Raw genomic sequence first — 27,781 nt, 5'->3', positions numbered from 1 at the left:
GCGGCTTTTAGTCATTAGTAGGGATGAAGGTAATTGTGCTTAATAAGCATTAGATGTTAAACATATTGCAATTAAAAGCAAAAGTTGGCAGCTATAAATTTTAACAAAAAGTGTAGTAAATAAATTAAACATATGTTAAAATATTACTACAATAAATTATAAGTTACAATAAATATAAAAATAAATGAAAGAGAGAGTAGGAAGCTCAAGTTTATTATTAATAATAATCAATGCTGCATTAAAAATTTAAAAAAGTCAAATTTAAATTCTTTTAAATCTAAATTATGTTTTGTGCTTTTTTTATATTATTTCTGTTTAATATACTTATTAAATTTATAAACATTTGCTTATGTTAATCATTAATTAAGCCTACAAAAGTAACCCGCATTACACTTTGTATGCAAATATTAATTTATATATTTATAAAGCTTAACAAAGGCAAATTAAATAAATACAAGTTAGATTAGCACAATACAAAAAAACTATAGGCGCGCAAATAATTTATGTGTTATGCTAATTAGTAATTACAACAAAAAGAATTTATTCAATTTATAAATATGCAAAGCGCAAACTTTTATAACAATTTATTGAGTTGGTTAACCGCACAACAGTTTGCAACAGTTTTGTTTGCAAGCTCTTTGTGTGTGTGTGTGTGTGTATTGATTTGTCGCACACTCTCGACAAGCAGAGCTGTTAAACAAGCAGACAGTTAAGCAGTTAACTAGTTGAGCCCCATTTTAGGGCACTAAATCAATGAGTGGGCCAAGTGTGTGTTGTGACATTTTCAACAAATGATGATAGATCAAGCATGCTTATATACACACGCACACAGACACATATAATGTATGTGTGCTGTAGCTAATGCCAGCGGCTCTTCAGGCTAGCAAGCTGCAAAGGACATTTAGTTAAAGTGACCAGCACGTTGCCAACATGTCAAGCGCAACAGACTTTGGCTCATTATTTATTAATTGGATTGCAATGTAGTTTAAAATGCATGAGCGTTTTTAACAGTAACTACAAATTAGAGTTATAAGTTGTAAAAATGAAGGCAAGACTTAGCAGAATGAGAAAGCCATAGATAAATTATGAAATTTAGTAGCCAATGGTTATATTTTTAAATTTTATAAACCAAATTAAACAAATTGAAATTCAACTCTTACAATAAGCACCAAAAAGTGATTGCTGATTCGTTGTATAAAATTCAAATAAATCTTATTAAAGCACAAGTTGTTAGCTTAAATTGAGTTTATTTAAAAATATAAAATTTTTTGCTTAGTGTATTTAGAACATGGATTTAACTTTAATAATTAAAACATTGCTCATTTTTATTTAATACAATGCATACTCGCATCCCAACAAAATATAATTGAATACTATTTTAATTAATAACTACAGACATATGTAACAGCTTTGGTATTTTTCATTTGAAATATTTTAATGCGGGGTCAATGAGAATGAGTGAGAGTTGCATGCAGCTAAATATTTAAATATTACACAGTGCCAAAAATTTTCAATAATTTAATAAAATTACCATAACTAATTTAAAAAATTATACTATAAAAAATTTTATATAAGGTATGTATATTTTATATTTTAAAATTGATTTAAATCAGGAGACTTAAGAAAAAGAAAACTAAAATTTATTAGTGCATTCAATAAATAAATTAAAACCTTCAAAGATTTACGTTGTACAGCTTAAGACTTAAACTCTAATTTAAGCCACTGCCTAAATAAAAAGAAAAGTTGGATTAAAAAGCAATGAAAAAAATTGAAAAACCCAAAGCGCTTATTTAGCGCAAAGAAAAAACAAGATGCGTACCAAATGCAAGTCTCATTAATTTTGGCCAGATTGCAATTTAAAATTTACTACTAGACCGACAACGCAGCAGGTAGCTTACAATCCCCTCAGTTAATTAACACCTGTGTGTGTGTGTGTGTGTCTGTGAGCAACATTGGCACGCAGCAGGCAACTTGTAGCACTTCAGTCACACTTTTTGCTGTGTAAGGCTACTATAAATGTGTGTGTGTGTCTGTGTGTTCGTGAGCGCTGACGCAAAGCGGAAGTGGCACTTTGCCTTCGTCTCCGCAGTGTATAAGTGTAAGCGTATCGAAAACCAAAAACTTTTGATGGAAAAAGTTTGCAACAACAAAACGCATTCTGTCCAAGCAGCAAGCAAGCAGCAGCTCTTCGTAGCTTAAAACCGTCAAGTAAGTCGCTATAATTCTTGCCTAGTAGCTCATGAATTTTGAGTTGGTTTTTAGCTGCTTGTAGTTCACCTTAAGCATTGGACTTAAAATTTGAATAATGAGCTAAGGCCTGCGACTTTGTGACTGCGCCAGAGCTTAAAGTTTAAGCTGGCAAACAAAATTTTCTGCTCAAACAAATTTGCGCACACAAGACAAAAATTGCCCAGTCATAATTCAAGTAGCCAACGATATGAGCAAATGCATTGAATTTGAATTTGTCTGTTTGTCAGCATAATTCAAGCTTTGGCTAATTGCTTTGCCCACATCAAAGGCGAGACTCAATTCGAAGCTATGTAATTTGTTAAGCATCTGCATTACATATAGCTTGCTCACTCTTGTGCGGCTCTCCCTTTCGCTCCGCTTGGCTTTTGCATTATGCAAATGACCAACAAGCAGCAGCTACAAATAGTTTGTCACTTTACTAAAAAACAAGTCAAGAAAACAAAAGTCAAACTGAGCAAATTGATGCTCTAAAAAATAAAAATAACTAAAAATTTAAAAACTTAAATCTACTAAAATCTAAGACAAAATATTGTAGACAACATTTGCTACTATTAAATTATAGCATATAATTTGTAAATATTTTTATATTGAGCTATACTTGTTATATATTTATATAAAAATATAAAATAGCTACAAATGTTTAAAAATTTTAAATCTATTAAAATCTAAGACAAAATATTGTAAACAACATAATCTACTATTAAATTATAGAATATAATTTTTATATATTTTTAATATTGAGCAATACTTGTTATTGCCTTTTAGCATTTATTTTAACAACACACAAAAATGTAAAAAAAAATTTGCTTGCTTGTTTTTACTTTACTAAATAATTAGCAAATATTTTTATATATTTTTTAAAATATTAATACATGCAATGATTTCCTTTTATTTTATGCTTAGCAGTTCAAAACACATGAAAAATTCATGCAAATCCAACTAAAGCGTAACTACAAGCAAAGAAACTGCAGCTGTGGCAATTTGTTTTTTTCTTCTTTAGTTTTTTGCGCAGTAGCCGCCGCCATCGCTTGAATGCTGATGACTTTGGCAACAACTTAAATTGTTTGGCTGCAATGTAGAAGATACTCACGCATATCCAAAAGCCAAAGGGGGGGTAGGGCAAAAGTTAAAATGTGTAGAAGCTGCTTGTAAGCTGCTAATGCCAGCAATAAGCCATGTTAAGCTCACTAGAGACAATTATGTCAACAAGCTGTACAATTTATCAATTTATTTACGCAATTTTAAGCACAAATAAATAAGCAGCGTAATTAAAGCAAGCACATTATAAATAATAAATAAAAATATGCATGCAGTGCTCCAGTTTTCCAAAAAGGGCAAGTAACTGCGCTTGGGCGTTGCTTGTAATTGATTTGTATTTAATTCTTCCACATTAAGTATACGTTCGGTATTTGCTGCTGGCACAGTAAGCAGCTGCTGCGTATCCTCAGCAACACTTTAAAAAATTTATATTAAAACACAGTTGCAGCTATATATTTATTAATTTTTTACTGTACCAATTGGACATTTTAGGAGCACAAGTTCTTCGCTGCGCTGTCTTTGACAAACTGTTTGCCAAGCTCTGAAACTGCAACTGCCTCTGTGTTGATTTTTTTGCTTGCCTTAGCAGAATTTGTTTGTTGCCTGCTCAAATCGCAATGCATTTTGTATTATGTATAAATCATTATATACATAACAACAACAAAATGTTATTTATGCAATGCAAACAATAATAAAGCACATTTGTTTGTTTGCCTTTATCTTAATTACAAATGCATGTTTATGTAAATATAAATGATACTAAGTAAATTAAACAAAGCGTTATGGGCTTCATTTAATACACATATTAAGTTTAATTAACATTGTTTGCTGAGTTTATTGTAAATTAAATTTAAGCGGAATTGTTCTATAAAAAAAGTTGTAAGTTTATAGCGCGTAGTATTGAAAACTATTAAAAATTTGCTTTATTTATTTTTAATATATTTTTACTGATAGGCAACTGACTAAATGAGTAATTTAAAATTTAAAGCTTCATGATTTAAATTATTCCAATATTTAAGCTTTAAATTATTCATTTAGTCAGTTTAAAGCTTCCAAGATCTAAATTTTATTATTATTCATTTAGTCAGTTGCATATCAATTCCAATTATTAAAATTAATATATTTTTATTGCAATGCACCGTTTAATTTAAAAAAATAAAAAATGTATAAATACATTAAAAACTGTTTTAATTATTTTTAATAAATTCTTTATTATTCTGGAAAGTAGTCTTAGAGTTAAATTTTAAATACATTTTTCATGTATTACAAAATTATTATAAAAATAAAATAAAAATAAAATTGTGTCAAATTATTTTTAATATATTTTTTAGTCATTGTCTATTTCAATATGCAAAAGATTTATTACTAATAAATGTAATTTTTTTTAATATGATTTGCAATCTGTGTAACGATTCTGCTAACATTGTTCCATGCCGAATACAAATAGGAAGCGTAAACAAATTTGCAAATTTATTTTCAAATAAAATACAATAATAATTTTAATATATTTTAAAGTGGCAAATGCACATATACTAATTGTAAAAAATGTAAAATTTTTTTTTATTTTATTTTTTAATATATTTTATTGCTTTTCGGCACATGACTTTGAAGCAATAATATGTATGCGAAGCTTAAGTTTAAAAAATTAATAAATGAATTTGCACAAATTATTTACATAACCTTGCGCTAATAATTTTATTTATTATTTAGCTAACATACTTAAATTTGTAGTTTAATTTCATTTAAAACGCAACAAGCACAAGCAACTATATTTAAGTGAAGTAAACAAAAAGCAAAACGAAAATGTGACAAATGCTTTGACGAATGACGCAGCCAAAATGCAGCTCGTTTCATTCATAATGAAAACAAACATCATGAGAAAGTCAACAGAATGCGAGAGAGCGAGCAGCATAAAGTGCTGAGCGTATAATTAACACATATATGTTGCTATTGTTGTTGCTATTGTTGTTGTTGTTTGTTTGCTTGTAGTGCTGCAGCGTTGAAAATATTGAAGCTCATAATTGATAAGCGCTGCGAGCAGAACAATAAAAATAATAACATTGTCGCGTAGTCGTTGTCTCGGTATCTTATCTGACTCATATATAGACGAATGAGAAACAACTGTGAGGGCTGTGTGTGTGTTGCTTGTCTCAATTAACACCTTTTGCTGCTCAGTAACTTGTCGATTGTTGGAGTGCTGAACTTAGTTGAGCAGCGTGCGCGTTACGACATGGACACGGATGAGGAAAAGAAGGCGATGGCGCATGATGAGGTTGACTTCACCAGCGGCTTTGAGACGCAATATCAAAAGGAATATAGCAAGCTAAAGCCGATATTTGTGCCACCACCGGATAAACGCAATGCTTGGTATCGCAGCTGGTCCACAATCATGATGATTGTATTTCTAGCTGCAGTTTTTCTGCTGGGCACCATTATGCTGGTGGTACAGGTCTTCACAGCCAGCGCGCTGCAAGTTTTAATTATAGTTGCCGCCTATATAGGCGTGGCTGCCATTATGATCTGGCTGGAGGTGCAAAGCATCAAAGTGCGCTAATTACGTGACAAAGTGAAAAACATTTGCTATTGTGCGTTCTTAAGTGTTGTGTCAACCAATTCGTTAATTATCTATAGACTGCAAAGTCTTTTGGCTTACGCTTATCAGCGCTACTAACTGTTTGCCTTTTGCTTTAGTATGTGTTACTATTTGCGCGTAATCAAAGCCACTTTATATGCACAATAAATTGCGGCGAAGCTTTTGTTTTTGTAACTGTGTTGCAATTGACATGAATTATAATGGAGCTTGTTCAAACTCAAGGCAAAACATTAATGATGATGATCATTTAGCTTATAAGTTTTTGTAATAAGCAAACAAAATGAAATGTTTGCTTAAGTAAATGTTTAAAAGCACTAAACACTTTTAAAATGCAGCCAGCATGCATAATTCAATATTAAATTAAGCTTAAAATATTTAACTCACGATTTATTAATAAATATGTACTGAAAATCGAAAGCAATTTTGTATTTTATTTTGTTTTTAGACTTTTAGGTTGTTTTAAGCAGCACAAAAAATATTTAATTAATGTTTAAATGAAAAAGAATTATTTATTTAATATTTGTGTGTTTAAAAATATTTATCAAAGCATTAATAAAAATTGTATTTAAATTTGAACTACTTCGCTTTATTATTTTTTTGCTTAAGCTGTATTTTAAGTATTTATAATAAATAAATAATTTTGGCTAACAATAATTTTGAGCAACTAGGAATTATTTAAAATTATTATTATTAATGAGCAACTAAGAATTATTTAAAACTATTATTTAAAATAAATAGTTTTGAAATACAACTAGAATTATTTATTTAAATAAATTTTAATATTTATCTATTGATTTGAAAAAAATCTTTTAAAATTAATTATTATTATTAATTAAGCTTATGTATTAAAAAAAATTTTCTATAAATCTTAGAAAATATTTTTGCTGCTATATGATAAATTTTAATATTTTTATATTGCTTTGCACAAAAATCTTTTAAGACAATGCAGCCATGACAAGTGTTAAACATTAAAGCAGGCAAGCGACTCAAGCTCATAAAACTGAAATTAGTATGTTAATACTGCTAACCAAATTGATTAGCCAAACACGCGCAAACGTCAGTTTGAATTTTAAAAGTATTCGCCTTCAAGCTATACACGTTGCTAATATTTTTTCAGCTGTGCTTTTGTTTAATTCTGGTTAAACAGTTCAACGGTCAACAGCTGAGTTCACCTTAATTACTCACTGCGAATATTTTCCAAGCCATGCTAATTATTTGCACTGTTCAGCAGGCTTGCTGTTTGCCCCAGACGACAACGACGACGACGACGACGTATCGTCTGGAGCAAAGTCAGCGACGTCGCTTGTCGTCACTCTCGTATTTAATTATAATGGCAACTGCGCTTAGCTTAAGCATTAATGCCATTTCCGCTTTGTTGACGATCGACGCTGACGTTGGCGTTGGCAATGGCCAGCGCCACGCCTCGCATTGTGCATGACCGACAAAAGGGGCGTGGCTTGTGCGCTTACTGCTGGCCAGTGAGAAATAAGATTCGCGTTCTAATTAAAAGCACGCCAAGTCAAAGCAGCACATTACTTTTTTTACTCTTTTTTTTTAACTGGCTGGCAAAAGATTACGTTGAAAATTATGAGTTGCTCGTTGCTGCTTTTTACAGTTAAGTGGATGTATAGTTGGGAGTTTTGGCAAAGCAAAATGAAATATTAGCAAGCAAAAGAGTTAAGCAGAAATATGAGCTAAGACAGTTGCAACAATTTAAAAATAATGCAAATTTTATTTTAAGAAGAATTAAAAAGTAATATTTCTGGAGCCACATTTAAAATATGTTATATGCAAAAAAAAATGAGCAGACAGTTGGAAAAAAATTTTAAAATTTAGAAAAATGGTATTGAGAGTTGATAATGATTAAAAATTGTTAAAGTATATATTGAACTAATAAACGGTTTAAATTACACAAATTAATTTATATAAATATTTTAGAAAAATTAAAAAAATATTGAAAGCTGCTATAATGGTATACAAATAATTATTTTGTATTCTTATGCATTTAAAAAATATTAATATGAAAAAATTAGTGAAGGCAGTTGAAAAAATGTAAAAACAATTTAAATAAATATTTTAGGGCAATTGTATTGAGGGTTTGAATAATGGTATAAAATTAAATAAACTTAATTTATATGCATGAAAAGTCTAAGTATAAAATCTTTAGAATATACATTTAATATTATTACGTTTATTAAATTTGTGAAGTTGCTACACCTTTATAAAATTGTTACTATAATTAAATAAAAGCCTGAATTGCTAAATGTAAACTGCACTTACAATAAAATTATTTTAAATGAAATTAAAAGTGTTTTTGCTTTTAAAGTGCTATTAAAATCAATAGTATTTAATTTACAGCAAACAGCTCCAATGGCCATAACGTTGAACAATATGGAGCTGCATTATTGATTTATTACAACAATTGCTCAATATGGCAGCCAATTTTAACAAAAGCACAATGCATGCATATGAATTTATTATTTTTTTTATCATATTTAATGGCTTGATAAATTTTGCATACTATTTAAATTATGCATTGAAAAATAGCCAAAGCTCAAATGCTTGCAGGCCAAGTTATGTAAATAAGCAAGCAAAGCAATAGAAATAGTTGAAAAGGACCAAGTGCTGTTTGCTGCTCTATGGGGAAATGTGTCTTAAGCAAAACTCTTAAGTCAGCAGCAGACACAAGTGTCAAACAGCACTAAATTAAATACATGTAAATCCACAGAGAGCTGCGCAACATAATTGAAAAACTTGGCAAAACAAATAGCAAAAAAAATGCAAGCGCTGCGCATTATTCAAATAAAACAAAGTATAAATTTTAGCAGTAATTAAATAATAATAATTTAGTATAATTTATAAGCGCAGGCTGCTGTGCACACACTAAGCAGCAACAAAAATATAAAAAACAATCAATTCGAAGCAATGCGCATTTATTAAACGCGCTAAAAAGTATGCAAAGTAATTTATTTGTTGCACAGTGTTTAGCACATATAAATAACAATTATGCAAAAAACACGCACGCACACACACACACTCACACACGTGTGCGCAAATTTTTTTATAGCAATATACTAAAGTTAACCGCAACACTTGCAATTAGTGTAATTATATTTTAAACGTTTTAACGCTTTTTTTGCTTTAATTATTATGCAACATTATTTCAGCTTTAAATGCAAACAGACACACAGACTGACAGTTAGACAAACAGCGCCTGACACTTTAGTCAATCGCAATCGCGAGCAGTCAACGCATTTGAATTTTCAATTAAGCTCAACTGCCAATTTTGTGATAAGCTACACTATTCAACAGCACAGTTGAATAGCTATGGCTATGGCTCTGCCCGCATAAGCCAAAGCGCCAAAACAACGAAATTTTTGACAAAAAAAAAAAAAATAGGAAATAAACTCGACTGCAGCAGCAGTGGAAATGAATGCCATACAAATGGCCTTCACTTGTAGTAGCAGCACTTGGCCAACTTTTATTGTCTCGCTTTTGTGTTTCGCTTTCACTGCTTGCATATTAAGGCAACAAATTTATGCAAGAAATAGCAGCAAATGTAGAAAAATAACAAAGTACTCAGGTTAGTATTGTTGATTATTATCAACAGCTAAAATTTAAATATTTTTAAAAAAATTTATAAGCACAACAAAATGTGTTTTAATTATTTTATAAAAATATACGCATATTTTTGCAAGCTGCGTAGCGTGCAAAAGTTCAGCTTAAAAAACTGCAGCGACCTATTTGTGAACTTTATGAAAATAACAAACTCTAGGCTAGTTTATAGTATTGTTGACAATATTTTGTTATTTATATTAAAAACTCCTTAGGCTATTTTATAGTATTGTTGTTTATATTTAAAAATATATGCGTATGCGTAATATTTATGTCAGTTCACTTACCTAACAATTTCAGCTTAAGGACCAGCAATGCGCGCTGCAAATAAAAGCAAAATTAAAATTTATAGTAAGCACGCATTATATTTTGAAAATAAAACTTCATATATAAGCTAAGCTATGCTCTTAAACATAAATCCAAATGTCAATTAGTAGCTTAGCAGCAATCAAGCCACAAACTAGAGCAAATATCCAAAGCAAACGCTCAATTTATGTCTAAATTTTGAAAAGCTGCAATTTTTAGTTTGCCTTCGTTTTTAAATTTATATCTATGTGCGTATTTGTGTATTATTTAGTTAAGTAACGAGCATGTCAAAGCATTTTGTGACATCTTTTATTTATGCTTGCAAACCAACAAAAGCCAAAAAATAAAAAAAAATAAGTCAAGAGTAGGCAAAGCAAGCAACATGCATAAATTACCGCAAAGAGACATGCACTGAACTCCAAGGCACAGGCAATGCCAAAATGTGTTGAAATATTAAAAAAATGAGCAACAGAGAGCAAGAGTGAGAGCGAGAGAGAGCGAGAGCGTGCGAACGAGAGCTGCAATTTTGTGGCCAAATGCAGATGAGCAGGGGCTGCAATTCTTTGCTATGCCGAAAGTTTTTGGACACTTTTGTGAAAGCCTAACAGGCCACTTTAGTTTTAACCACAAAGTTTGCTCTATATGTATTTATGCATGTGTATTTTGTGCTAAAACTCGTTGCACTTTGCTGTGCTGCATTGGCCTTTCATGTCATTTAAGTACCTAGTTTTATATTTGTTGCTATTCATGGCTGTTGTGCCTGGTTGTTCAGTTGCTGCACAATGGCCAATGCCAATACAATAAGCAATTGTTTGCAGTGTCTAGACCACTTTTACTATTTTTCGTATTTTGTTGCCACATTTCTTACAATTAAATACAGTTTGCACTTTGTTCTTGAACAAATTTCAATGCAACAAATATGTGTCTAACTTAATAATTCTAAAAAATTCACACACTATATTGCTTTATTTTTCTTTATTATGTTTAAACAAGCCTTGATTTGCTTTTGCATATACTTGCTTGCATTTATACAATTTATTACGTTACGTATTTTTATTATTTATTTGCTGCTTGCATTAAGTTTTCTATAAGCGACTGCATTTAATGGTCTGTAAATTAATTTGCCAATTAAATAGTGTATTTTATTGTATGCCCATATTTTATATACACGCCACATTTATTTATTTATTTTCAATACAAACATGCAACTCAGCGCGCATATCAATGCATATTTTATGATTGTTTTTGTTTGTCACGTGTGTTGGCCAAAGCATTGATGATGAGCTGCCATATTATATATATATATATATATATATATATGTGTTGCAAATAAATCAGACAGCCAGTGAGGGCAGTGTTAATGTGTTAATAATGTCAATGCAGTTGCTGTTTACGTTGCGTATACTTAATCAGCGTGTAATTGCATTTTTGGTATATGCAAACATGTGACGCAGCCTTGTGCGTGTGTTTGTGACTTTTTGCTGCTAGTTTGCATATAAAAACATAAAAAATTATTTTTGATTTTTTTTAGCATGTTTAAGTTGCTTATGTAATTTATATATTAAAATATTAATAGAGTTTTAACTAAATATTGCTTTAATTATTATATTAACTTTTATGCTTAAAGCAGAGCTAAATTAAATTTATTTTATTGCTAGTCAGTAATATATAAGACAGCAACATGGCGTATGCGTTATTTCTGTAGACTGCTGGCAATGCTTTTGGTTCGCGGCTTAGCTAAAAAAGCTTTGCAGTAACTACGTTTAAGCTTTGAAAGCTTAACAGTCAAAAGCGTTAGACATGAGTCTTGACTAAAGCTAAAGTTAGTTAAAAAATATTTAATTTAAAATATAAAAAATAGCAAAGAGACTAAAGTAAGACATAAAAATTATTAAAAAAATATTGCAGCATAAAATGGCTTTTATTATTAATTATATATATGCAACCATAACTTGCGTTACGTTGACAACCCTGCCAAAAATGCTTTAAGCAAGGAGCTGACAGAGCTTTACAATTTGTCGTAAATTTTCCGGCACAACAGACGCAATCGAATTTAGTGACAGCAAAGACGCGCGTGCTGTGTGTGCAAAGCAAAATGTAACAAAAAAAAAAGCATAGCAAGAATTAAGTGAGAATTTAATGAAAGTTTTATAGTAAATGCACAAAGAAATGGAACAAATTGAATAATTGAAATGTTATGCTATAAAAGTTAATAAATTAAAGAAAGTTGGCATAGTTTTGTGCTGCGTTTGTTGCCTCTGTGTGTATGTGTGTGTGTGTGTGTGTGTATGCCAGAGAAATGTAAGAGAGTCGAAAGCAAGAGAGAAAGAGAGAGCGAGAGAAATTGTGCAAGAAAATCCAAGTGCAATAAACTGTGAAGTCAACAGAATTAGTGGCAAACTGCAAGCTCTTGGGGCTGCTTACAACAAATAATTCTATTGCGCTACAGCTTAATATAATATTATTAGTATTATGCAAATTAATTTCAATTGGTTTGCACTCTGCTCAGCAGCAGCAGCAGCAGCAGCCGCAAGCGGCTTTCTCTTGTTTGCTCTCTTGTTTGTTGTCTGCATAGTAAGTAATGTAGTAGTAGTTAGTCACGTTAGTAGAGTAAAAGTAGCGCCTGTAGTAGTTTTTCTTACTCTGCGTATACACAATTTGGTCAAAGTAATTTTTTAACAGTTTGCGCATATTTTTTGTTGCCATAACAAATATGTGTATGTGTGTGTGTGTGTGATTTACCGGCTTTTGCTTATGCTTGTGCTCACAAGAATTTTTTAATCACATGCTCGTGCCAAATGAAAGTTCGCTCACAACTTTTACCCTTAAGTAATTAAATAGCAAGCGGATGTTCATGTCAGTTAACTTGTTAACAAAGTAGTTAGCTGCATTTAGTGCAGTCTTTGCCATTTAAGGCTGCTACGGAAATAAGCTGTCATATATAGTTTATAAAATTAAATAGTTAGCTTATAAAAAATTCGATAAATTGTAGCAGCAGCTAGAGAAGCTTGTCAAAATATTAAACATAGAATTTTTTAATGAGCTTAACTTTTAAAATTGTTATTCAGAAATATTATTATATTTTGATTAAATTATTATTATGATTTTTATGAGTGCTGTAATTTTTTAAAATTTAACAAAAGCGTGCAGTGCATTTTTTTTATTTTTTTCTTATATTTTATTTTCATTTGTAACTATTTTTTGTAATTATTTTTATATATATTATAAAAATATTTCATGAGTGCTGTAATTTTTTAAAATAATTGAAATTTCAATTATGCAAAGCACATTAAAAATAAATTAATCAAAAAAACGCTTTTTGCATACAATAAACCATAAATAATTTGTAATGATTTTTGATTATCAAATGATTAACAAGACAATATGGTAATTAACAAATATACAATACAATATTTAATCAAGATAATCAGCCGCACTTACTATGCATATTAAATGCAACGAGCTGCGAGCTCAGTCTATGAAAAGTTGACTAAAAATAAAGCATGACAATCATATCAATTACAATTGAGCGGCGGGGCAAACAAAAAAAAAAGTAATAATAATAAAAGAAGAATAAATATATGTATATATATAAAAAGTATAGCGTTGCACGAGACTCTGATTACAAAAGCAGTCAACGCGCTCTGAACTCTCAAGTAGCAGCAGCAGCAGCATAAGAAGCCGAAAATGTTAATTTTGTTGCGCTCCCCCGCTCCCCGCGCTGTGTCGCTTGTACTTTTGTAATGCAGAGCGAATGGTCAGCGAGCTGAAAACTTGTCAGCCTAGCAGCAATCACAGCAATAAACTCACGACTACGCTCTGCACTATAAAAAGGTAGCGGGCAGCAACTGTTTGTCTGTCTGTTCGTCTGTCCGTTCGTCTGTCTGTTTGACTGTCTTTGTGTGCGTCGTCTACCGCGCATATGAGACGGCGGCAACGTCAGTCAGTTGCACAATTTTGCACAAAAATATCGTAAAAGAACACCCAAAGCATAATCATGAATAATGAGCGTTTTGTGACACAAGTGATAAGACCCAGTGGGATAATCATTTAGCTGGAAATTCTATAAAAGTTTATGCTAATATATTAGCAAAAAAAAATATACGTATAAAACTTATTGAAATTAATTATCTAAATGCTAAATATGCTAAAAAGCTATAACAATATGTAACTTATTGAAATAAAATATATAAATAATACAATATGCCCTTAAAATAAATAATAAAAAAGATTTAATTAAATTTTTATTTAATTTGCATTGATAGAAATACATTTAAGCTTAGCTATAACAATATAACACTTCTTAAAATAAAAAATGAAAGTAATAAAATATTAAAATAAATTATATAAAATATCTAATTAATTTTTTATTTAATTTGCATTGATAAAAATAAATTTAAGCTTAGAAAACTTGTTAAAGCATAATTGTAGTTTCTTTAAATTTGTTTTTTAACACAAATAATAATATAAAATATATAATTACTAATTTTAATTACAAAAAAAGTGTACGTAAAAAAATTTCTGAATTTAAAAAAAATCTTATGAGGATTTTCACATTTTATTAATTTCAACATATTTACTATTTTGTTTCTTTAATTGATTTTTTAGCTTAAACATTTAATGTAAATATTTGTTCATTCAAGTTTCTTAAAATAGAATATTGCGTAGCTTTAGCTACAGACAAATTTTTTTTTTGATTTTTACAACAGCTAAAAATGTGTAATAAATTCAGCATTTTATAAAATTATTATAAAATATTTCATAGTTTATTTAGTTTTCAAATGTTTACATTTACCATTCCCCATTTAATGTTACGAAATGCTTACAAACTTTTGAAAACTAAAACAAGTTTAGCTTATAGCGCTGTGTCACTTTGATATTCCCACTGGGTGTTTGACCAAAGCCCGTTTGGGTCTCCCGTTTGAGCGGTTGATGTGCCCAGACCTGCAGTATAAAACGGGAATTGCTGCGCTGCGGTTCGCCAAATGGTCGTCAAAAGGTGAACAATTGCAAAAGAAAAAAAGTTTCCAAAAAAAAAATAAATAAATAACTAAAAATAAAAAAGAGAACAGTGTTCGTGGAATTTTCTTGAATTGAACGCCGCTGCTGCTGAGTTCATAACGTATTTTTATATATAAATTTCATTTAAATATATTGTGCATGCTTTTCGGTTTTATTTACGCCGTAGTTTAGTCAACTTCAATTGATATTAATTTACTTTCTTCGTCTGTAGTAGTAGTCGGCTGTGATTAAGTGACTATGCAGCCTTGTATGCGAACAGATTTAAGCGCAAAGGTCAGCAAATAAACAAATTGTCGCATATTATGCTTGTTGTATCGCTGACTGTCGCTCACTGTGTGTGTGTGTGTGTCTACGTGTGTGTGCTAGCGACAAGCGACAGGTTTTTTATATAGTTTTTCCAGCTTTTACTTATTTGGCCTTTTCTCTTACGATAAAACAAAATCTAAACGTGTTTGAGCTTAGTTCAATTTGCATACCAAACGCTTGAATTTCTTTAAGCCTGGGCCAGCATTTCAATGAGCTTTAACTTTTTTTATTTTGCCAAACTCATCAGCAGGCCTTAGCAATAAATCTCAACAAGCAAAGCATTTTTATTCTAGCAGCTTTGGGCAATTATGTAAAGTGTGTGCATACAATTTTATAAAGCGAAAATGAATAAACTTGTGGTACCATAAACAACAACAAATCACAACAAAAAAAAGCAATAACAACAACAAATACAAACAAAGTGCTGCATAAACTTTGCCACAAAGTGTTGACAATACCAAACATAAAAAAACTAAAACCAAGCAACACAAAAAGCTTATAAAACTCTTAACGCATGTTGCGCAAAATGTTGCAAGTGCCGGCAGCAGCAACAACAACAACAACATTGTTGCTGTTGCTGCTGCTGCAGCTGGCTGCTGCCAATGAGACAACAGCAACCACTGCCAGCAACTTGGAGCGCAGTCAAATCGATCCAAGCCTGAAGAACGCCAAGCAGATTGAGAGCAAAACGCTGCCCGATTTGGTTGGACTGCAACGCAATCAGGAAGATGAAAAGTGGCTGCAGATTTACCGGTTTATCGATGATGGCTTTCCAGTCTTGGAGCTATACGGCTATAAGGCAAGGCCAGGTGAGTAACACATTTTTTATGGCCTACTGCAAGCACTGAAAATTTAATGGCATAGTCTAATAATATTTTAAGTCTTAAGCTTGAGCCCCCAATGCTTGCTCTGATAATTTTTATAGCTATAAAACTTTATTATTATTGCATCGATAATAAACATATAAATTTATTTAAGCAGCAAAATCCATTCAGTAGCTTGTACTAAACTAATTGATTTTTATTTAAAGCACTAACACCAGCTGCAAATCATTTACGCTTAATTCATTTGGCACTAATTTATATAAATTTTAATAAATATAAATTTTGTAGAAATTTTATAAACAGTTTTTTAAATAAATTGTATATAAACTTTATTAAAAACTTTCTTCATTATGATAAGAATCTGTGAATTTGGGCTTTGCTATAAGTTTCAATAATTTTGTGTAGTTTCGCTTTGAAAAATATAATGCTCCTTTTTAGCATTTTCTAAATTCACAATATGCTGCTGCCAGGCCTTTTTAGAATTAACCAAAATGCTATTTGCAAACATGGCCAACATCCAAGAAAAGCTTAAAATCTCCAGCAAAGCGCTGGGTTTTATATTGAAAATATTATAGTGGCCGCTGGGAGCAACAATAAGTTTGTAAAGATAAAATAATTGCAGCTGCAAGCAAAATAATTTTTTTAATAAATAATATATATGTAAATAGTTATTGACGTACCTGACGCTGTGGCTGATTTTTATGCTTAAATTTAAATAAATGCTGTGCAAATTGCTGCTCAGTTAAAACAATAGACTGACTAAAATAGAGAAAGCTCAGAGGATAAAGCAGAAAGAAGCCCAAATTCCACACAACATGAAATAGAGTGCGATAATCATAGAGAATGGAGTGAAAAGTAATCATACAAGCTATAAGCTCACCCAAGAACATGGTCCAAACAAATGGACTAAAGAAAAAAGTAAAATTTTGACGTAGCCGCATGAGCTTTTTATAATTATCAAATAAATATTTATAGCTAGCAGTTGAATGTTTTAGTTGCTTACGACTCCAGCTAAGCTCTTGTTGATAAAAGGCATGCAGCAGTAGAAAAGCCAAATGTGCTAACATGGCCAATACAAAAGGCTGCACATCCATAAAAATTACTGTAGAGTAGACAAGCCAGCGGCCAACAGGCGAATTTTTGCCTATATAAGGAAAATCATATGCGTGCAATTCTTGACGGAAAATTATTTTTGAAGTTAATGATATTGGATGATTTTGAATTAAATAAAATAAAAAAATATACCAATTGATGCTTGGCGCTCTACCCAGTCGTCTGCATTGACGCTGATAGACCGCAACGAATTCGTTCAGCAGCGCACGCAGCTGCTTCAAACGATATTTGTATATGTACAACATATAGCAAAGTATTATAGTATTTTGATAACGCAACAATATCATGCAAAGCAAATAAGCCAACACCAAAGTCGTATCATTTAGCACTAGTTCGCTGGAGACAGTTTCGAGAAAAACCTTTATATACTTTTTAAAGTGCAGCCCAATCATTAGCAGCAGCCAGGGCTTCAGCCAAATATAGTGCGACAGCTTCACAATGAGATGCACCAGCTTGCGTCGCTTGAATATCTTCTTCTTCTCTTCATAGCGAAAGATATTGCAACCCACTAGCGTTGCCAGCAGCTCCAGCAGGCGTAGTATGAACCCCAGCAAGGACATTGTGCAACTAAAACGAACTCAGCACTCAACTTCATGTGCTGTCCATAATGTTCAATGACTAGCTCATTTTTTTGGCCTATCCTACAGACTCACACACCAACAAAATTTGATTAATTTCAGACACTTAGCAGTAACAGTTTGGATTATGGCAAGCAAAATAATTTTATAAGCAATTAGATTTAAAATATTAAATATTTTTTTTATGAAGCATTAGATTATTTATTTTGAAGTAGTATTATTTTTATATAAATATATATAAAGCATTTAAATTAAAAATATTTTAAAATGTTAAAAAAGGCCTGAGCTAATTTTTTGTTTGACAATTTCTTTTAGTAACTTTATAAAAATCTCGAAATTTCGGGCAGTGTATATTTATATATAATGTGTATAAGCCTTAATTGGATTTATTTTTTAATAATATTTTTGTTATAAATTTTATGAACATTTTAGGCACTATACGTTTTGCTATAATTTTAAAAATAAATAAATAATTTTTTAAATTAATTGCTTGTAGTTAAGCTGCTTTTGTTATGTTTAAAAAAAAGTTATGCTCCTTTTTAGCCTTTTCTAAATTTAAAACATGCTGCTGCCAGGCAATTTTGGAATTAACCAAAATGCTATTTGCAAACATGGCCAACAACCAAGAAAAGCTTAAAAACTCAAGAACAGCGCTGCGTCTTAGATTGAAAATATTAAAGTGTCCGCTGGGAGCAACAATAAGTCTATAAAGACAAAATATTTGCAGCTGCAAGCAAAATAATTTATTTAATAAATGCTATAAGTAAATTAGATGACTTACCTGACGCTGTGGCTGAATTTTATGCTTAAATTTAAATAAATGCTGCGCAAATTGCTGCTCAGCTTGAACAATAGACAAACTATGATATAGAAAGCTCAGAGGATAAACCAGAGAGAAGCTTAAATTCCACACAACATGCATAAGAGTGCGATAATCATAGAGAATGCAGTGAAAAGTAATCATACATGCTATAAGCTCACCCAAGAACATAGTCCAAACGAATTGCTTGCAAAACTTGCTCAAGTTGCAGTTTCAAATACGAGATCTTTGATTTATAATTATTAAATAATATCGAACTATCAAGTTTTTTAGCTAAGCCTACATCAAATTTCTTGTTGATAAAAGGCATGCAGCAGTAGAAAAGCCAAATGTGCTACCATGGCCAACACAAAAGGCTGCACATCCATAAAAAATATTGTCGAGTAGACGAGCCAACGGCTAATTGGCGAATTGTTGCCTATATAGGGAAAATCAAATACGTGCAATTCTGGTCGCAAAATGATTTTTGTTGTTAATGATATTGGATGATTTTGCATAAAATAAAATAAAAAAAAATACCAATTGATGCTTGGCGCTTTACCCAGTCGTCTGCACTGACGCTGATAGACCGCAACGAATTCGTTTAGCAGCAATCGCAATTTTTTTATGCGAAATTTGTATATGTACAACATGTAGCAAAATATTAAACTATTTTGATAACGCAGCAATACTATGCTTAGCAAATAACCCAAGAACAAAGTCGTATCATTTAGCACTAGTGCGCTGGAGACAATTTGAAGAAAAGCCGTTATCCACTTATCAAAATGCAGCCCAATCATGAGCATTACCCAGGGCTTCAGCCACATATAGTGCAACAGCTTCACAATGAGATGCACCAGCTTGCGTCGCTTGAATATCTTCTTCTTCTCTTCATAGCGAAAGATATTGCAACCCACTAGCGTTGCCAGCAGCTCCAGCAGGCGTAGTATGAACCCCAACAAGGACATTATGCAACTAAAACGAACTCAGCACTCAACTTCATGTGTTGTTCACATTGATGAATGACTATAGCTATATCGTCGTATCCTACAGACTCACACACTAAAAAAATATGATAAATTTCATTCACTTGCCAGTAACAGTTTTCTTTATGGCAACCTTATCAATTTAATAAATAAAAGCATTAGATCATTTGTTTTGAAACTATCAATTGCAAAATATTATTTTGTTTGAGATAAGAAGCGAATATATATATAAATTTTTTGGAATTTTATTTTGTGCACAAACTTTATTAAAAATTGTTTAAAATAACTTAATTACCTTTTTAAAATTCAAAGAATTTCTGACTATTTGAAATTGAACCACAATGTGTATAAGATTTAGTAAAAATTATTTTAAAATATTATATAAATTTGTTTGAAAATTTCTTTTATCAAAATACTATTTTGTTTGAGATGAGCAGCGAATATATTTAAAAATATTTTTTGAAATTTTATTTTGTGCACAAACTTTATTAAAAATTGTTTAAAATAATTTTAATAACTTTATAAAATTTAAAGAATTTCTGGCAGTGTATGTTTTATTTGAAATTGAACCACAATGTGTATAAGATTTAGTAAAAATTATTTAAAAATATTATATAAATTTTTTTGAGAATTTCTTTTATCTTTTATTTTGTTTGAGATAAGCAGCGAATATAAATATTTTTTAGAATTTTATTTTGTGCACAAACCTTCTTAAAAATTGTTTAAAATAATTTTAATAACTTTATAAAATTCTAAACATTTTTGGCAGTGTATGTTTTGCTTGAAATTGAACCACAATGTGTATAAGATTTAGTAATAAATATTTTAAAATATTACATAAATTTGAGAATATCTTATAAAAAATTTCAGATTTTCGGGCAGTGCACATTTTGTTATAAATTTAAATAGCAAGCTTTAGTAACAATAATTTAAAATATTGTATGCGTTTGACAATTTTTTTCATGTACTTTAAGCAGCGTTTTGCAATAAATTTAAATATAAAAAAAATATTTTTTTGTAAATTAATTTTCATGCCAATTTGTATTAAAAACGTAATGATGTTTTTTAGCTTTTTGTAAATTTAAAATATGCTGCTGCCAGCCAACTTTTGTATTAACCAAAATGCTATTTGCCAACATGGCAATCATCCAGGAAAAGCTTAAAAGGTCTAGAACAGCGCTGCGTTTCAAATTGAAAATATTATACTGGCCGCTGGGAGCAACAATAAGTTTGTAAAGACAAAATATTTGTAGCTGCAAGCAAAGAAAATTAATTATTATTAACTAACATTTATATGTTAAATAGTTACCTGACGCTGTGGCTGCTTTTTGTGCTTAAATTTAAATAAATGTTGAGCAAATTGCTGCTCAGCCAGCATAATTGACTGATTGTGATAGAGAAAGCACAGTGGATGGATAAGAGAAAGGCAGAGATTCCATAAAACATGAAAGAGTGTGTGATAATCATAGAGACTGGTGTGAAAAGTAATCATAGAAATTATGAGTTCTGACAAGAACATAGTCCAAACAAATGGACTATAGAAAAAAGTAAAATTCTGACGTAGCAGCATCAACTGTTTATAATTATTAAATAAATATTTATAGCTAGCAGTTGAATGTTTTAGTTGCTTACGACTGCAGCTAAGCTCTTGTTGATAAAAAGCATGCAGCAGCAGAAAAGCCAAATGTGCTACCATGGCCAACACAAATGGCTGCACATCCATAAAAAATACTGTAGAGTACATAAGAAAGTACTTCATAGGCGAATCGTTGCCTATATAGGGAAAATCAAATGCTTGCATATTTGTTTGCATTAATTTCTTTACTATTGGTGTCATTGGTTGATTTTGCATTAAATACACTAAATAAAAAATCCAATTAATGCTGGGCGCTTTACCCACTCGTCCAGACTGACGCTGATAGATCGCAACGAATTCGTGCAGCAGCGAACGCAGCTGCTTCAAACGATATTTGTATATGTACAACATATAGCAAAATATTATCACTTGATGATATCGCATCAGCACTAAGCATAGCAAATAAACCAGCAGCAAAGTTACATCCTTTTCCAGTAGATCGCTGGACACAGCTTCGAGAAAAACATTCAGCCACTTTTTAAAGTGCAGCACAATCATGAACAGCAACCAGGGCTGCACCCAAATATAGTGAAATAGTTTCACAATAAAATGCACCAGCTTGCGTCGTTTAAATTTCTGCTTCTCCTCTGCATAGCGATAGATATTGCAACCCACTAGCGTTGTCAGCACCTCCAGCACTCGCAGTACACACCCCAGCAAGGACATTACGCAACTAAAGCGAACTCAACTCACTTCACACACTCAACTTCATGTGCTGTCGACATTGATGAATGACATACATCTATGACTATGTTACGCTCATTTTTTTCCCCAGTCACAGCACACACACACCAAAAAATATGATAAATTTCAGATACTTAGCAGCGGGACTAAAATATATTAGCTGCTGTTAGCACAAGGATTTCTTTTTTTTTTTTGTTATAGCTGCTGCTCGAGATTTATGTGTAGAGCTTAAAAAATAGATTGACTGCTGTGTGTTGACAAAAAAGCAAAAGAAAAAAAAAAAATATTTAAAATGCACAACAAAGAGCCTTAAAAAATTGCACATCAAATAATATATTTATTATAGTTCAGCTTAATCTAAAAACAAATCTAAAAGCAACGAAGCGCGCTTCAAATTATTACAGCAATATAAATAATATAGTTACATTTAAATTAAATTCTTTGGGCAAAACAAATAAAATGAAATGCAGTAAATAAATTATTAAAATTGCCATGCAAGCAAAGTAAGCGTTCTAAAAAATATTATATAACACAATAAATAATAAAGCTGAATTTAATTAAATTTTAAAGCAAAAAAGTCAAAGTAAAATAGTCAAAAATAAATATTTAATATTGGCAACAAAGCTGCAATGAAAATTAAAAATAATATTGCAACAAATTATAAAATAAAAGTAAGCGTTATAAAAAATATTACATAAAATAATAAATAATATAGCTGCATTTAATTACATTTGAAAGCAAAAAGGTCAAAGTAAAATAGTCAAAAATAAATATTTAATATAGGCAACAAATCTGCAATGAAAATTAAAAAAAATATTGCAACAAATAATAAAATAAAAGTAAGCGCTCTAAAAAATATTATACAAAATAATAAATAATATTGCTGCATTTACATTTTAAAGCAAAAAAGTCAAAGATAAATATTTAATATTGGCAACAAAGCTATAATGAAAATTAAAAAAATATTGCAACAAATAATAAATATTATAGTTCAATTTAAATTTGTTGAGCTCAACAGCATGCTTCATTTAATATTTAATAACAACAATTTATGAATGAATTTAATGTAAATAAAATCAAATGAAAATTAATTAAGCACAGTATTAAATATTTAAATTGATTGCATTTATTTTTTGCTTGCATAACTGTAAGCAATTAAATATTATTTACACGTTTAAGCAAATATGCGTTAAAAAGTATTTTATTTAATTAAATTATGCGTTTTGTATGTGAATTGCTAAACATATAATAAAACATTTGTATTAAATTAAATGCTTTATTTACAAAAATATTGGCATATACTATATATTTGATTGATATTTTTATAAGCGCTTACGTAATGTTAAGCAATTAGTTAGTAATTTGATAGTTTTGACACACCTTGCATATAAAAAAAGGAGCGTGCGTCATTTGCTAGGGAATGCCCCAAACCCAATTAGATATAAGCTATATGCAATTAAATGTCAGTTGTAAGCAAAAATGTAATTAAATTATAAATTAAAGTTGAACTTTAGCAACTAGTCAAGGCTTAACCCTTAAGCTTTTTATAGCTAACCAACTGTAAACTAAGTAAACAAGCAGCCAAGTTCATTAATTACTTAAATCTAGATAAATTTACTTGACTTAACTCAAGCAAATTGAATTACACACACATACACACACACACACACATAGACAAGCCTTCAAGCCATTTCTTACGCTTTACCTTTTTCATTTATTTTGCAGATACACCATATACATTGATTATACCAAAAATCGATGTGCGCACCATTGAAAAGCCACGTTTAAAGGAGTTTATGTTGGAGCATTTGGTGCCAGGGAAATTGTTTGATAGCTACAATGCCGCTGCAAATAGCAAGGAAGAGGAGGAGTCCTATGGTAATGGCAATGGACACAAAATCGTTTTTCGTAAATTGGAAAAATCTCATAACAATGTGTGGCTACTCAATGGTCAGCAGATTCTTTATAAATTGCGCATAACTGAAAATCTAATGGCAATAGCTATTGATGGTTATTTGGGTGATCGAAAGTCGCCATACTCAAAGCGAAATATACAGGAGACTAACAAGTGAGTAAATAAAAAAAAATATAAAATAAATAAAATAAATAAAATAAATAAAATAAATAAAATAAATAAAATGAATAAAATAAATAAAAATAAATTAAATATAGTGCAAGCTGCTAGACAGAATACCAATTCAAAATGTATGCATTAAATGGTTAAATATAAAAAAAAAACAATTGAAAAAAATTCATTAAAAAACCAGAATACCAATTTAAAATTTATGCATTAAATTGTTTAATTTAATAAAGACAATTGAAAAGAAAATTCCTAAAAAAATGTTTAGGATAAATGTAAATACTAAAATATATTTGGGCTAATATTTTTGCCAAGTATAAAATTATTGACTTTCCTTTAAAATTAGACTTCAGTTGAAAATGAATCTATCAATAATTAAAGTTGTACTAAAACAAAAATGTTTCTACAACTTTTAAGTAATAATTTTTCCGTTATTAAAATATATGTCAAAGTCAAATGCGCTCTAAAGATTTGTTTGTTATAAAAATATTTAAAAATTTGCACAATAAAATTTGCAAACTAAAAAATAAATACAATTAAAAATACTGCAGCAGCAGCAGCTACCAATTAAAATTTTATGCAGTTTGTTAGTTTTTCTGTTTGCGGTCAAAAGTTGCACTCAAGCAAAAAAGTTTATAAACTTTTTAACTATTTGCAGTCGCTACAATGACCCACAACCGCTGGAGCAGCCAAATATAACGAATGCACATGTTAAAGTGGAGCCCATTATAAAGGAATCAAAGGCGAGTCCATTGATGTCCTTTCTGGGCAACATGAAAACGGGCACAAAGGTCTTTCAGCATTTTCTATCAAAGTCGAATTTAACACGCATTATGGACGATAGCGCCTATACGGTCTTAATACCATCGGACAATGCCTTTCAGCGCTGGCATCCCATCGATTGGGGCTTCTATCCGTTTAGCGTGCCCGAGTTTACCGAGAAAGTTCTACGCAATCATTTTCTGCCCATGCAGCGTCCGCTACGCATGTCCGATGTCAAGAATATGGACCAAATGGTTGTGCACACCATGGGCGAGGAGAATGTCGTTTTCCATGGACAACGTAAGTCTTGAGCTCATCATATATAAACTTTAGCTCATTATTTTATTTTGCAGCCACACCCACCGTTAATAATGTTAGCATTATGGCTGATTATCAACTCTCCAATGGCAATCAAGTGTTTATTATATCCGAGGTGCTGTTCGTATCCGAGGCAGTCGTATCCAAATTACATCAGGTAACACACACACACACGCACTTTAGTCACACACGCACACGCTAAGACTTTTATTTCACTTTTGCAGATGCACAAGGATAAGGAGACGCCACCGCTTTTGGCCTTCCCTTGGTTTGGCGCTCAATTCTTATCCCACTCGTTCTTGGCCTTGGAACGCGATTCAAGATTTACGCAAATAACTAGGTAAGCCTCTTAGAAATAAATCTTTGGTAGGCATATTTAATTTAAAAATATGTCAACGACTTGGCAGCGCATTATGCATTAAAAATTTGTGTGCTTAAAAAATATTTAAAAAATAAAAATCAGTCATAAATGATAAGCTTTCAGTACTTGTATTGAAATGCATTAAATTATTGCTTCAAGTTTTTAAATATGTAAAAAAATTTAAAAATATTTCAAAGACATTTTGCATAGGAAATATTAAAAAAAATTTAAATGCTACAAATTAGACCTCAGTATCAGATTAATGTCTTTCCTAGTTTAATATAAGCCATATTAACAATCAAATATCTTTAATAATTAAGTTACATTCACTAAAAATGCTCAAAATATTTTCTAAAATATTTTCAAATCACATTTAAATATATGTGTAAAAGAAAATTGCGCTTATAAAATTTGTATGATTAAAAAATATTAAAAAATTAATTATAAAAATAATTAAATTCATGTTAGCTGCATTGAAACTAAGTTAATAGAAATATAAAAATTTCATGCCAATTGTTTAAAATTAATTTTATGTTGTCAAGAAAAGAATATAAAATATCAACGTCAAAGAAATATTCAAAATATTTAAGATTATTTTTTAATTATATGAATTTTAGATATCTGAATAATGCGGAAATAGCGCCACATATTTCGGGTGCTAACTATACGTTCTTTGTGCCGGAGGATAAAGCATTTGAGAAGCTGGGCTACGATAGACTTTCGGATGAAGTTATGGTAAATATATAAAATTGAATTCAAAACTTTTTCTAAATAAAATGTTTGATTTTCTAGGCCTCACAGCGTGGCATTAAAATGCTTTTGAATCACTTTGTGCGTGGGCGTTTGTATAATCGGGATTTGCGCGATAATGAGGTATACGAAACTATTGGGGGTGGTCATCTGAAGATTACGCGTAATCCGGGCAGCAACTATACGAGTGTGAATAATGCTCAGATAACGGAGAGCGAAGTATTTGTTTATAATTTGGGCACCATGTACTATATAGACGATATACTCTACTCACATATGCTGCGCGATCATGTAACCAAATCGACTAAAACGAGATCAGATCGAAATGGTGGCGGCGAGGCTGGAGGCGGTGGCGCTGGACGCAGCACTGCACGCCCCAGCGATGTGGAAATTGTGCCCAATGAATTCGAAAGTGAACGCAATGGTGGGGGCTATGCCATACATGGCGATGAGGATGATTTTGAGGATGAGATTATAACGCCCAAAGCGTTGCCCGTCCAGATCTATGAGTTGCCCAAATAAGCGCGCGTGAGCGATTGAGCGATTGAGTGTGAGTTTTTTCTAGGCTGAGCCGAGGCGAGGGGATACAATTTTTATGTCGTAGACGCTTTAAGCGTTTTTGTATAGTTGTGAGCTAAAAAACCTTTTTGTAATTTAGTTGTTTAGTTCTTCTCTTTAAGTTAATGAGGCATTGAAACGAAGTATACTACACAAAAACAAAATTTAAATAAATTTATAATATTATGATATACAAATTAATCCGAAAAAGAACTTATCAGCAGCTTGTAGTCGATAGCGCGACAAATTGCAATTCAAATCAATTTTCAGCTATATTAAATATATACGTATGCTAATATACAAGTGCGCATAGTGCAAACATATCGGCTAAAAAACACAATTATATATGTATAACTAAATAAATAAAGTAGTGCAAGTACTTTTTGAATTTTGAAAAATTTGTCGTAGCCAAGCGCAAATAGTTGTGAACCCAAAACAAAAACAAAATACATATATAAATTAAAAAAAACAAATGCTGTTTATGGTATTTTTTAGTTTATAAAAATATTATGTGTACATGAATGTAAAAGCAATGAGATTGAAGGAAAGCAAAAAAACAAAAACATGCAATTTTATAATAGTTTGTTAAAATAAATGAGAAAAAAAATTAAATAAAAATGGAACGAGATAAAAAAAATGCTAAACGAATTATTTATTAACAGTCATGAATTAAAAAGGTCTCTACTAACTTTTGAAGTAAATGACTGCCAAATTTTATAAATAATTGAATAATTGACTCTCGATTAGCATTTAATTTTATAAATTTACTATTAAGATTTACTCACCGGTTTGCTTTTCGCTGTTGTTTGCTGTCACTTCTAAGCCGATGCATTGTATATAGATTTTTATGCTTTATATTATTTATTTTTTTATTAATTCATAACACACACGATTGATAACACTACAACAGTAATTGATCAATTGATCTGCAAGTTTGCTCATTTTCTTTTTTTATTATTATTATTTTGTCAACTCCCGCACTTCACTTTCACTGCTTGTTTAATTGTCTCTTTTACCTGCCTCATCGCTCTTTGATCTGAGTGCAAGAACAGAAGCTAAGAGCGGAAGCAGCTCAGAGAGCGTGAGCGATAACAGCAGCGCTGCTTTTGTCTTTCGCGCTGCTGCGACTAAGCGAGAGCGTCGCTACTGGTAAATCGTGTGGCTTAAGCACAGTTATTTTCACAGCACTGAAGTCAATGAAT

At 30.9% G+C, this 27,781-nt stretch overlaps 2 protein-coding genes across 4 annotated transcripts; both read left to right on the top strand.

The window, feature by feature from the left end:
* The first annotated feature begins 5,462 nt into the window (after positions 1 to 5,462).
* Positions 5,463 to 6,277, top strand: LOC108608256. Its single transcript, XM_017999548.2, has one exon. The coding sequence runs from the start codon at positions 5,519 to 5,521 to the stop codon at positions 5,840 to 5,842; it is 324 nt and encodes a 107-aa protein (XP_017855037.1). The 5' UTR covers positions 5,463 to 5,518; the 3' UTR covers positions 5,843 to 6,277.
* A 5,598-nt stretch (positions 6,278 to 11,875) lies between these two features.
* LOC108608255 lies at positions 11,876 to 27,168 on the top strand. 3 transcript variants are annotated; one of them, XM_017999546.2, is made up of 8 exons: positions 11,876 to 11,899; positions 15,424 to 15,939; positions 23,476 to 23,818; positions 24,489 to 24,892; positions 24,946 to 25,067; positions 25,135 to 25,250; positions 25,889 to 26,006; positions 26,064 to 27,168. In XM_017999546.2, exons 2-8 carry the CDS (start codon positions 15,645 to 15,647, stop codon positions 26,541 to 26,543), a joined length of 1,878 nt encoding a protein of 625 aa, XP_017855035.1. In that variant the 5' UTR covers positions 11,876 to 11,899; positions 15,424 to 15,644; the 3' UTR covers positions 26,544 to 27,168. The 3 variants fall into 3 exon arrangements, with proteins under 3 accessions (XP_017855035.1, XP_017855036.1, XP_017855034.1); XM_017999547.2 differs by lacking the exon at positions 11,876 to 11,899 and adding an exon at positions 14,760 to 14,801 and having other exon boundaries at positions 15,427 to 15,939; XM_017999545.2 differs by lacking the exon at positions 11,876 to 11,899 and having other exon boundaries at positions 15,391 to 15,939.
* The last annotated feature ends 613 nt before the right edge of the window (positions 27,169 to 27,781 follow it).

The sequence above is a fragment of the Drosophila busckii genome, chromosome 2L (assembly GCF_011750605.1).
Source record: "Drosophila busckii strain San Diego stock center, stock number 13000-0081.31 chromosome 2L, ASM1175060v1, whole genome shotgun sequence".
NCBI classification, from domain to species: domain Eukaryota; kingdom Metazoa; phylum Arthropoda; class Insecta; order Diptera; family Drosophilidae; genus Drosophila; species Drosophila busckii.
Note: the sequence above shows the minus strand (reverse complement) of the source record. Positions and strands in the feature narration are given on the sequence as shown.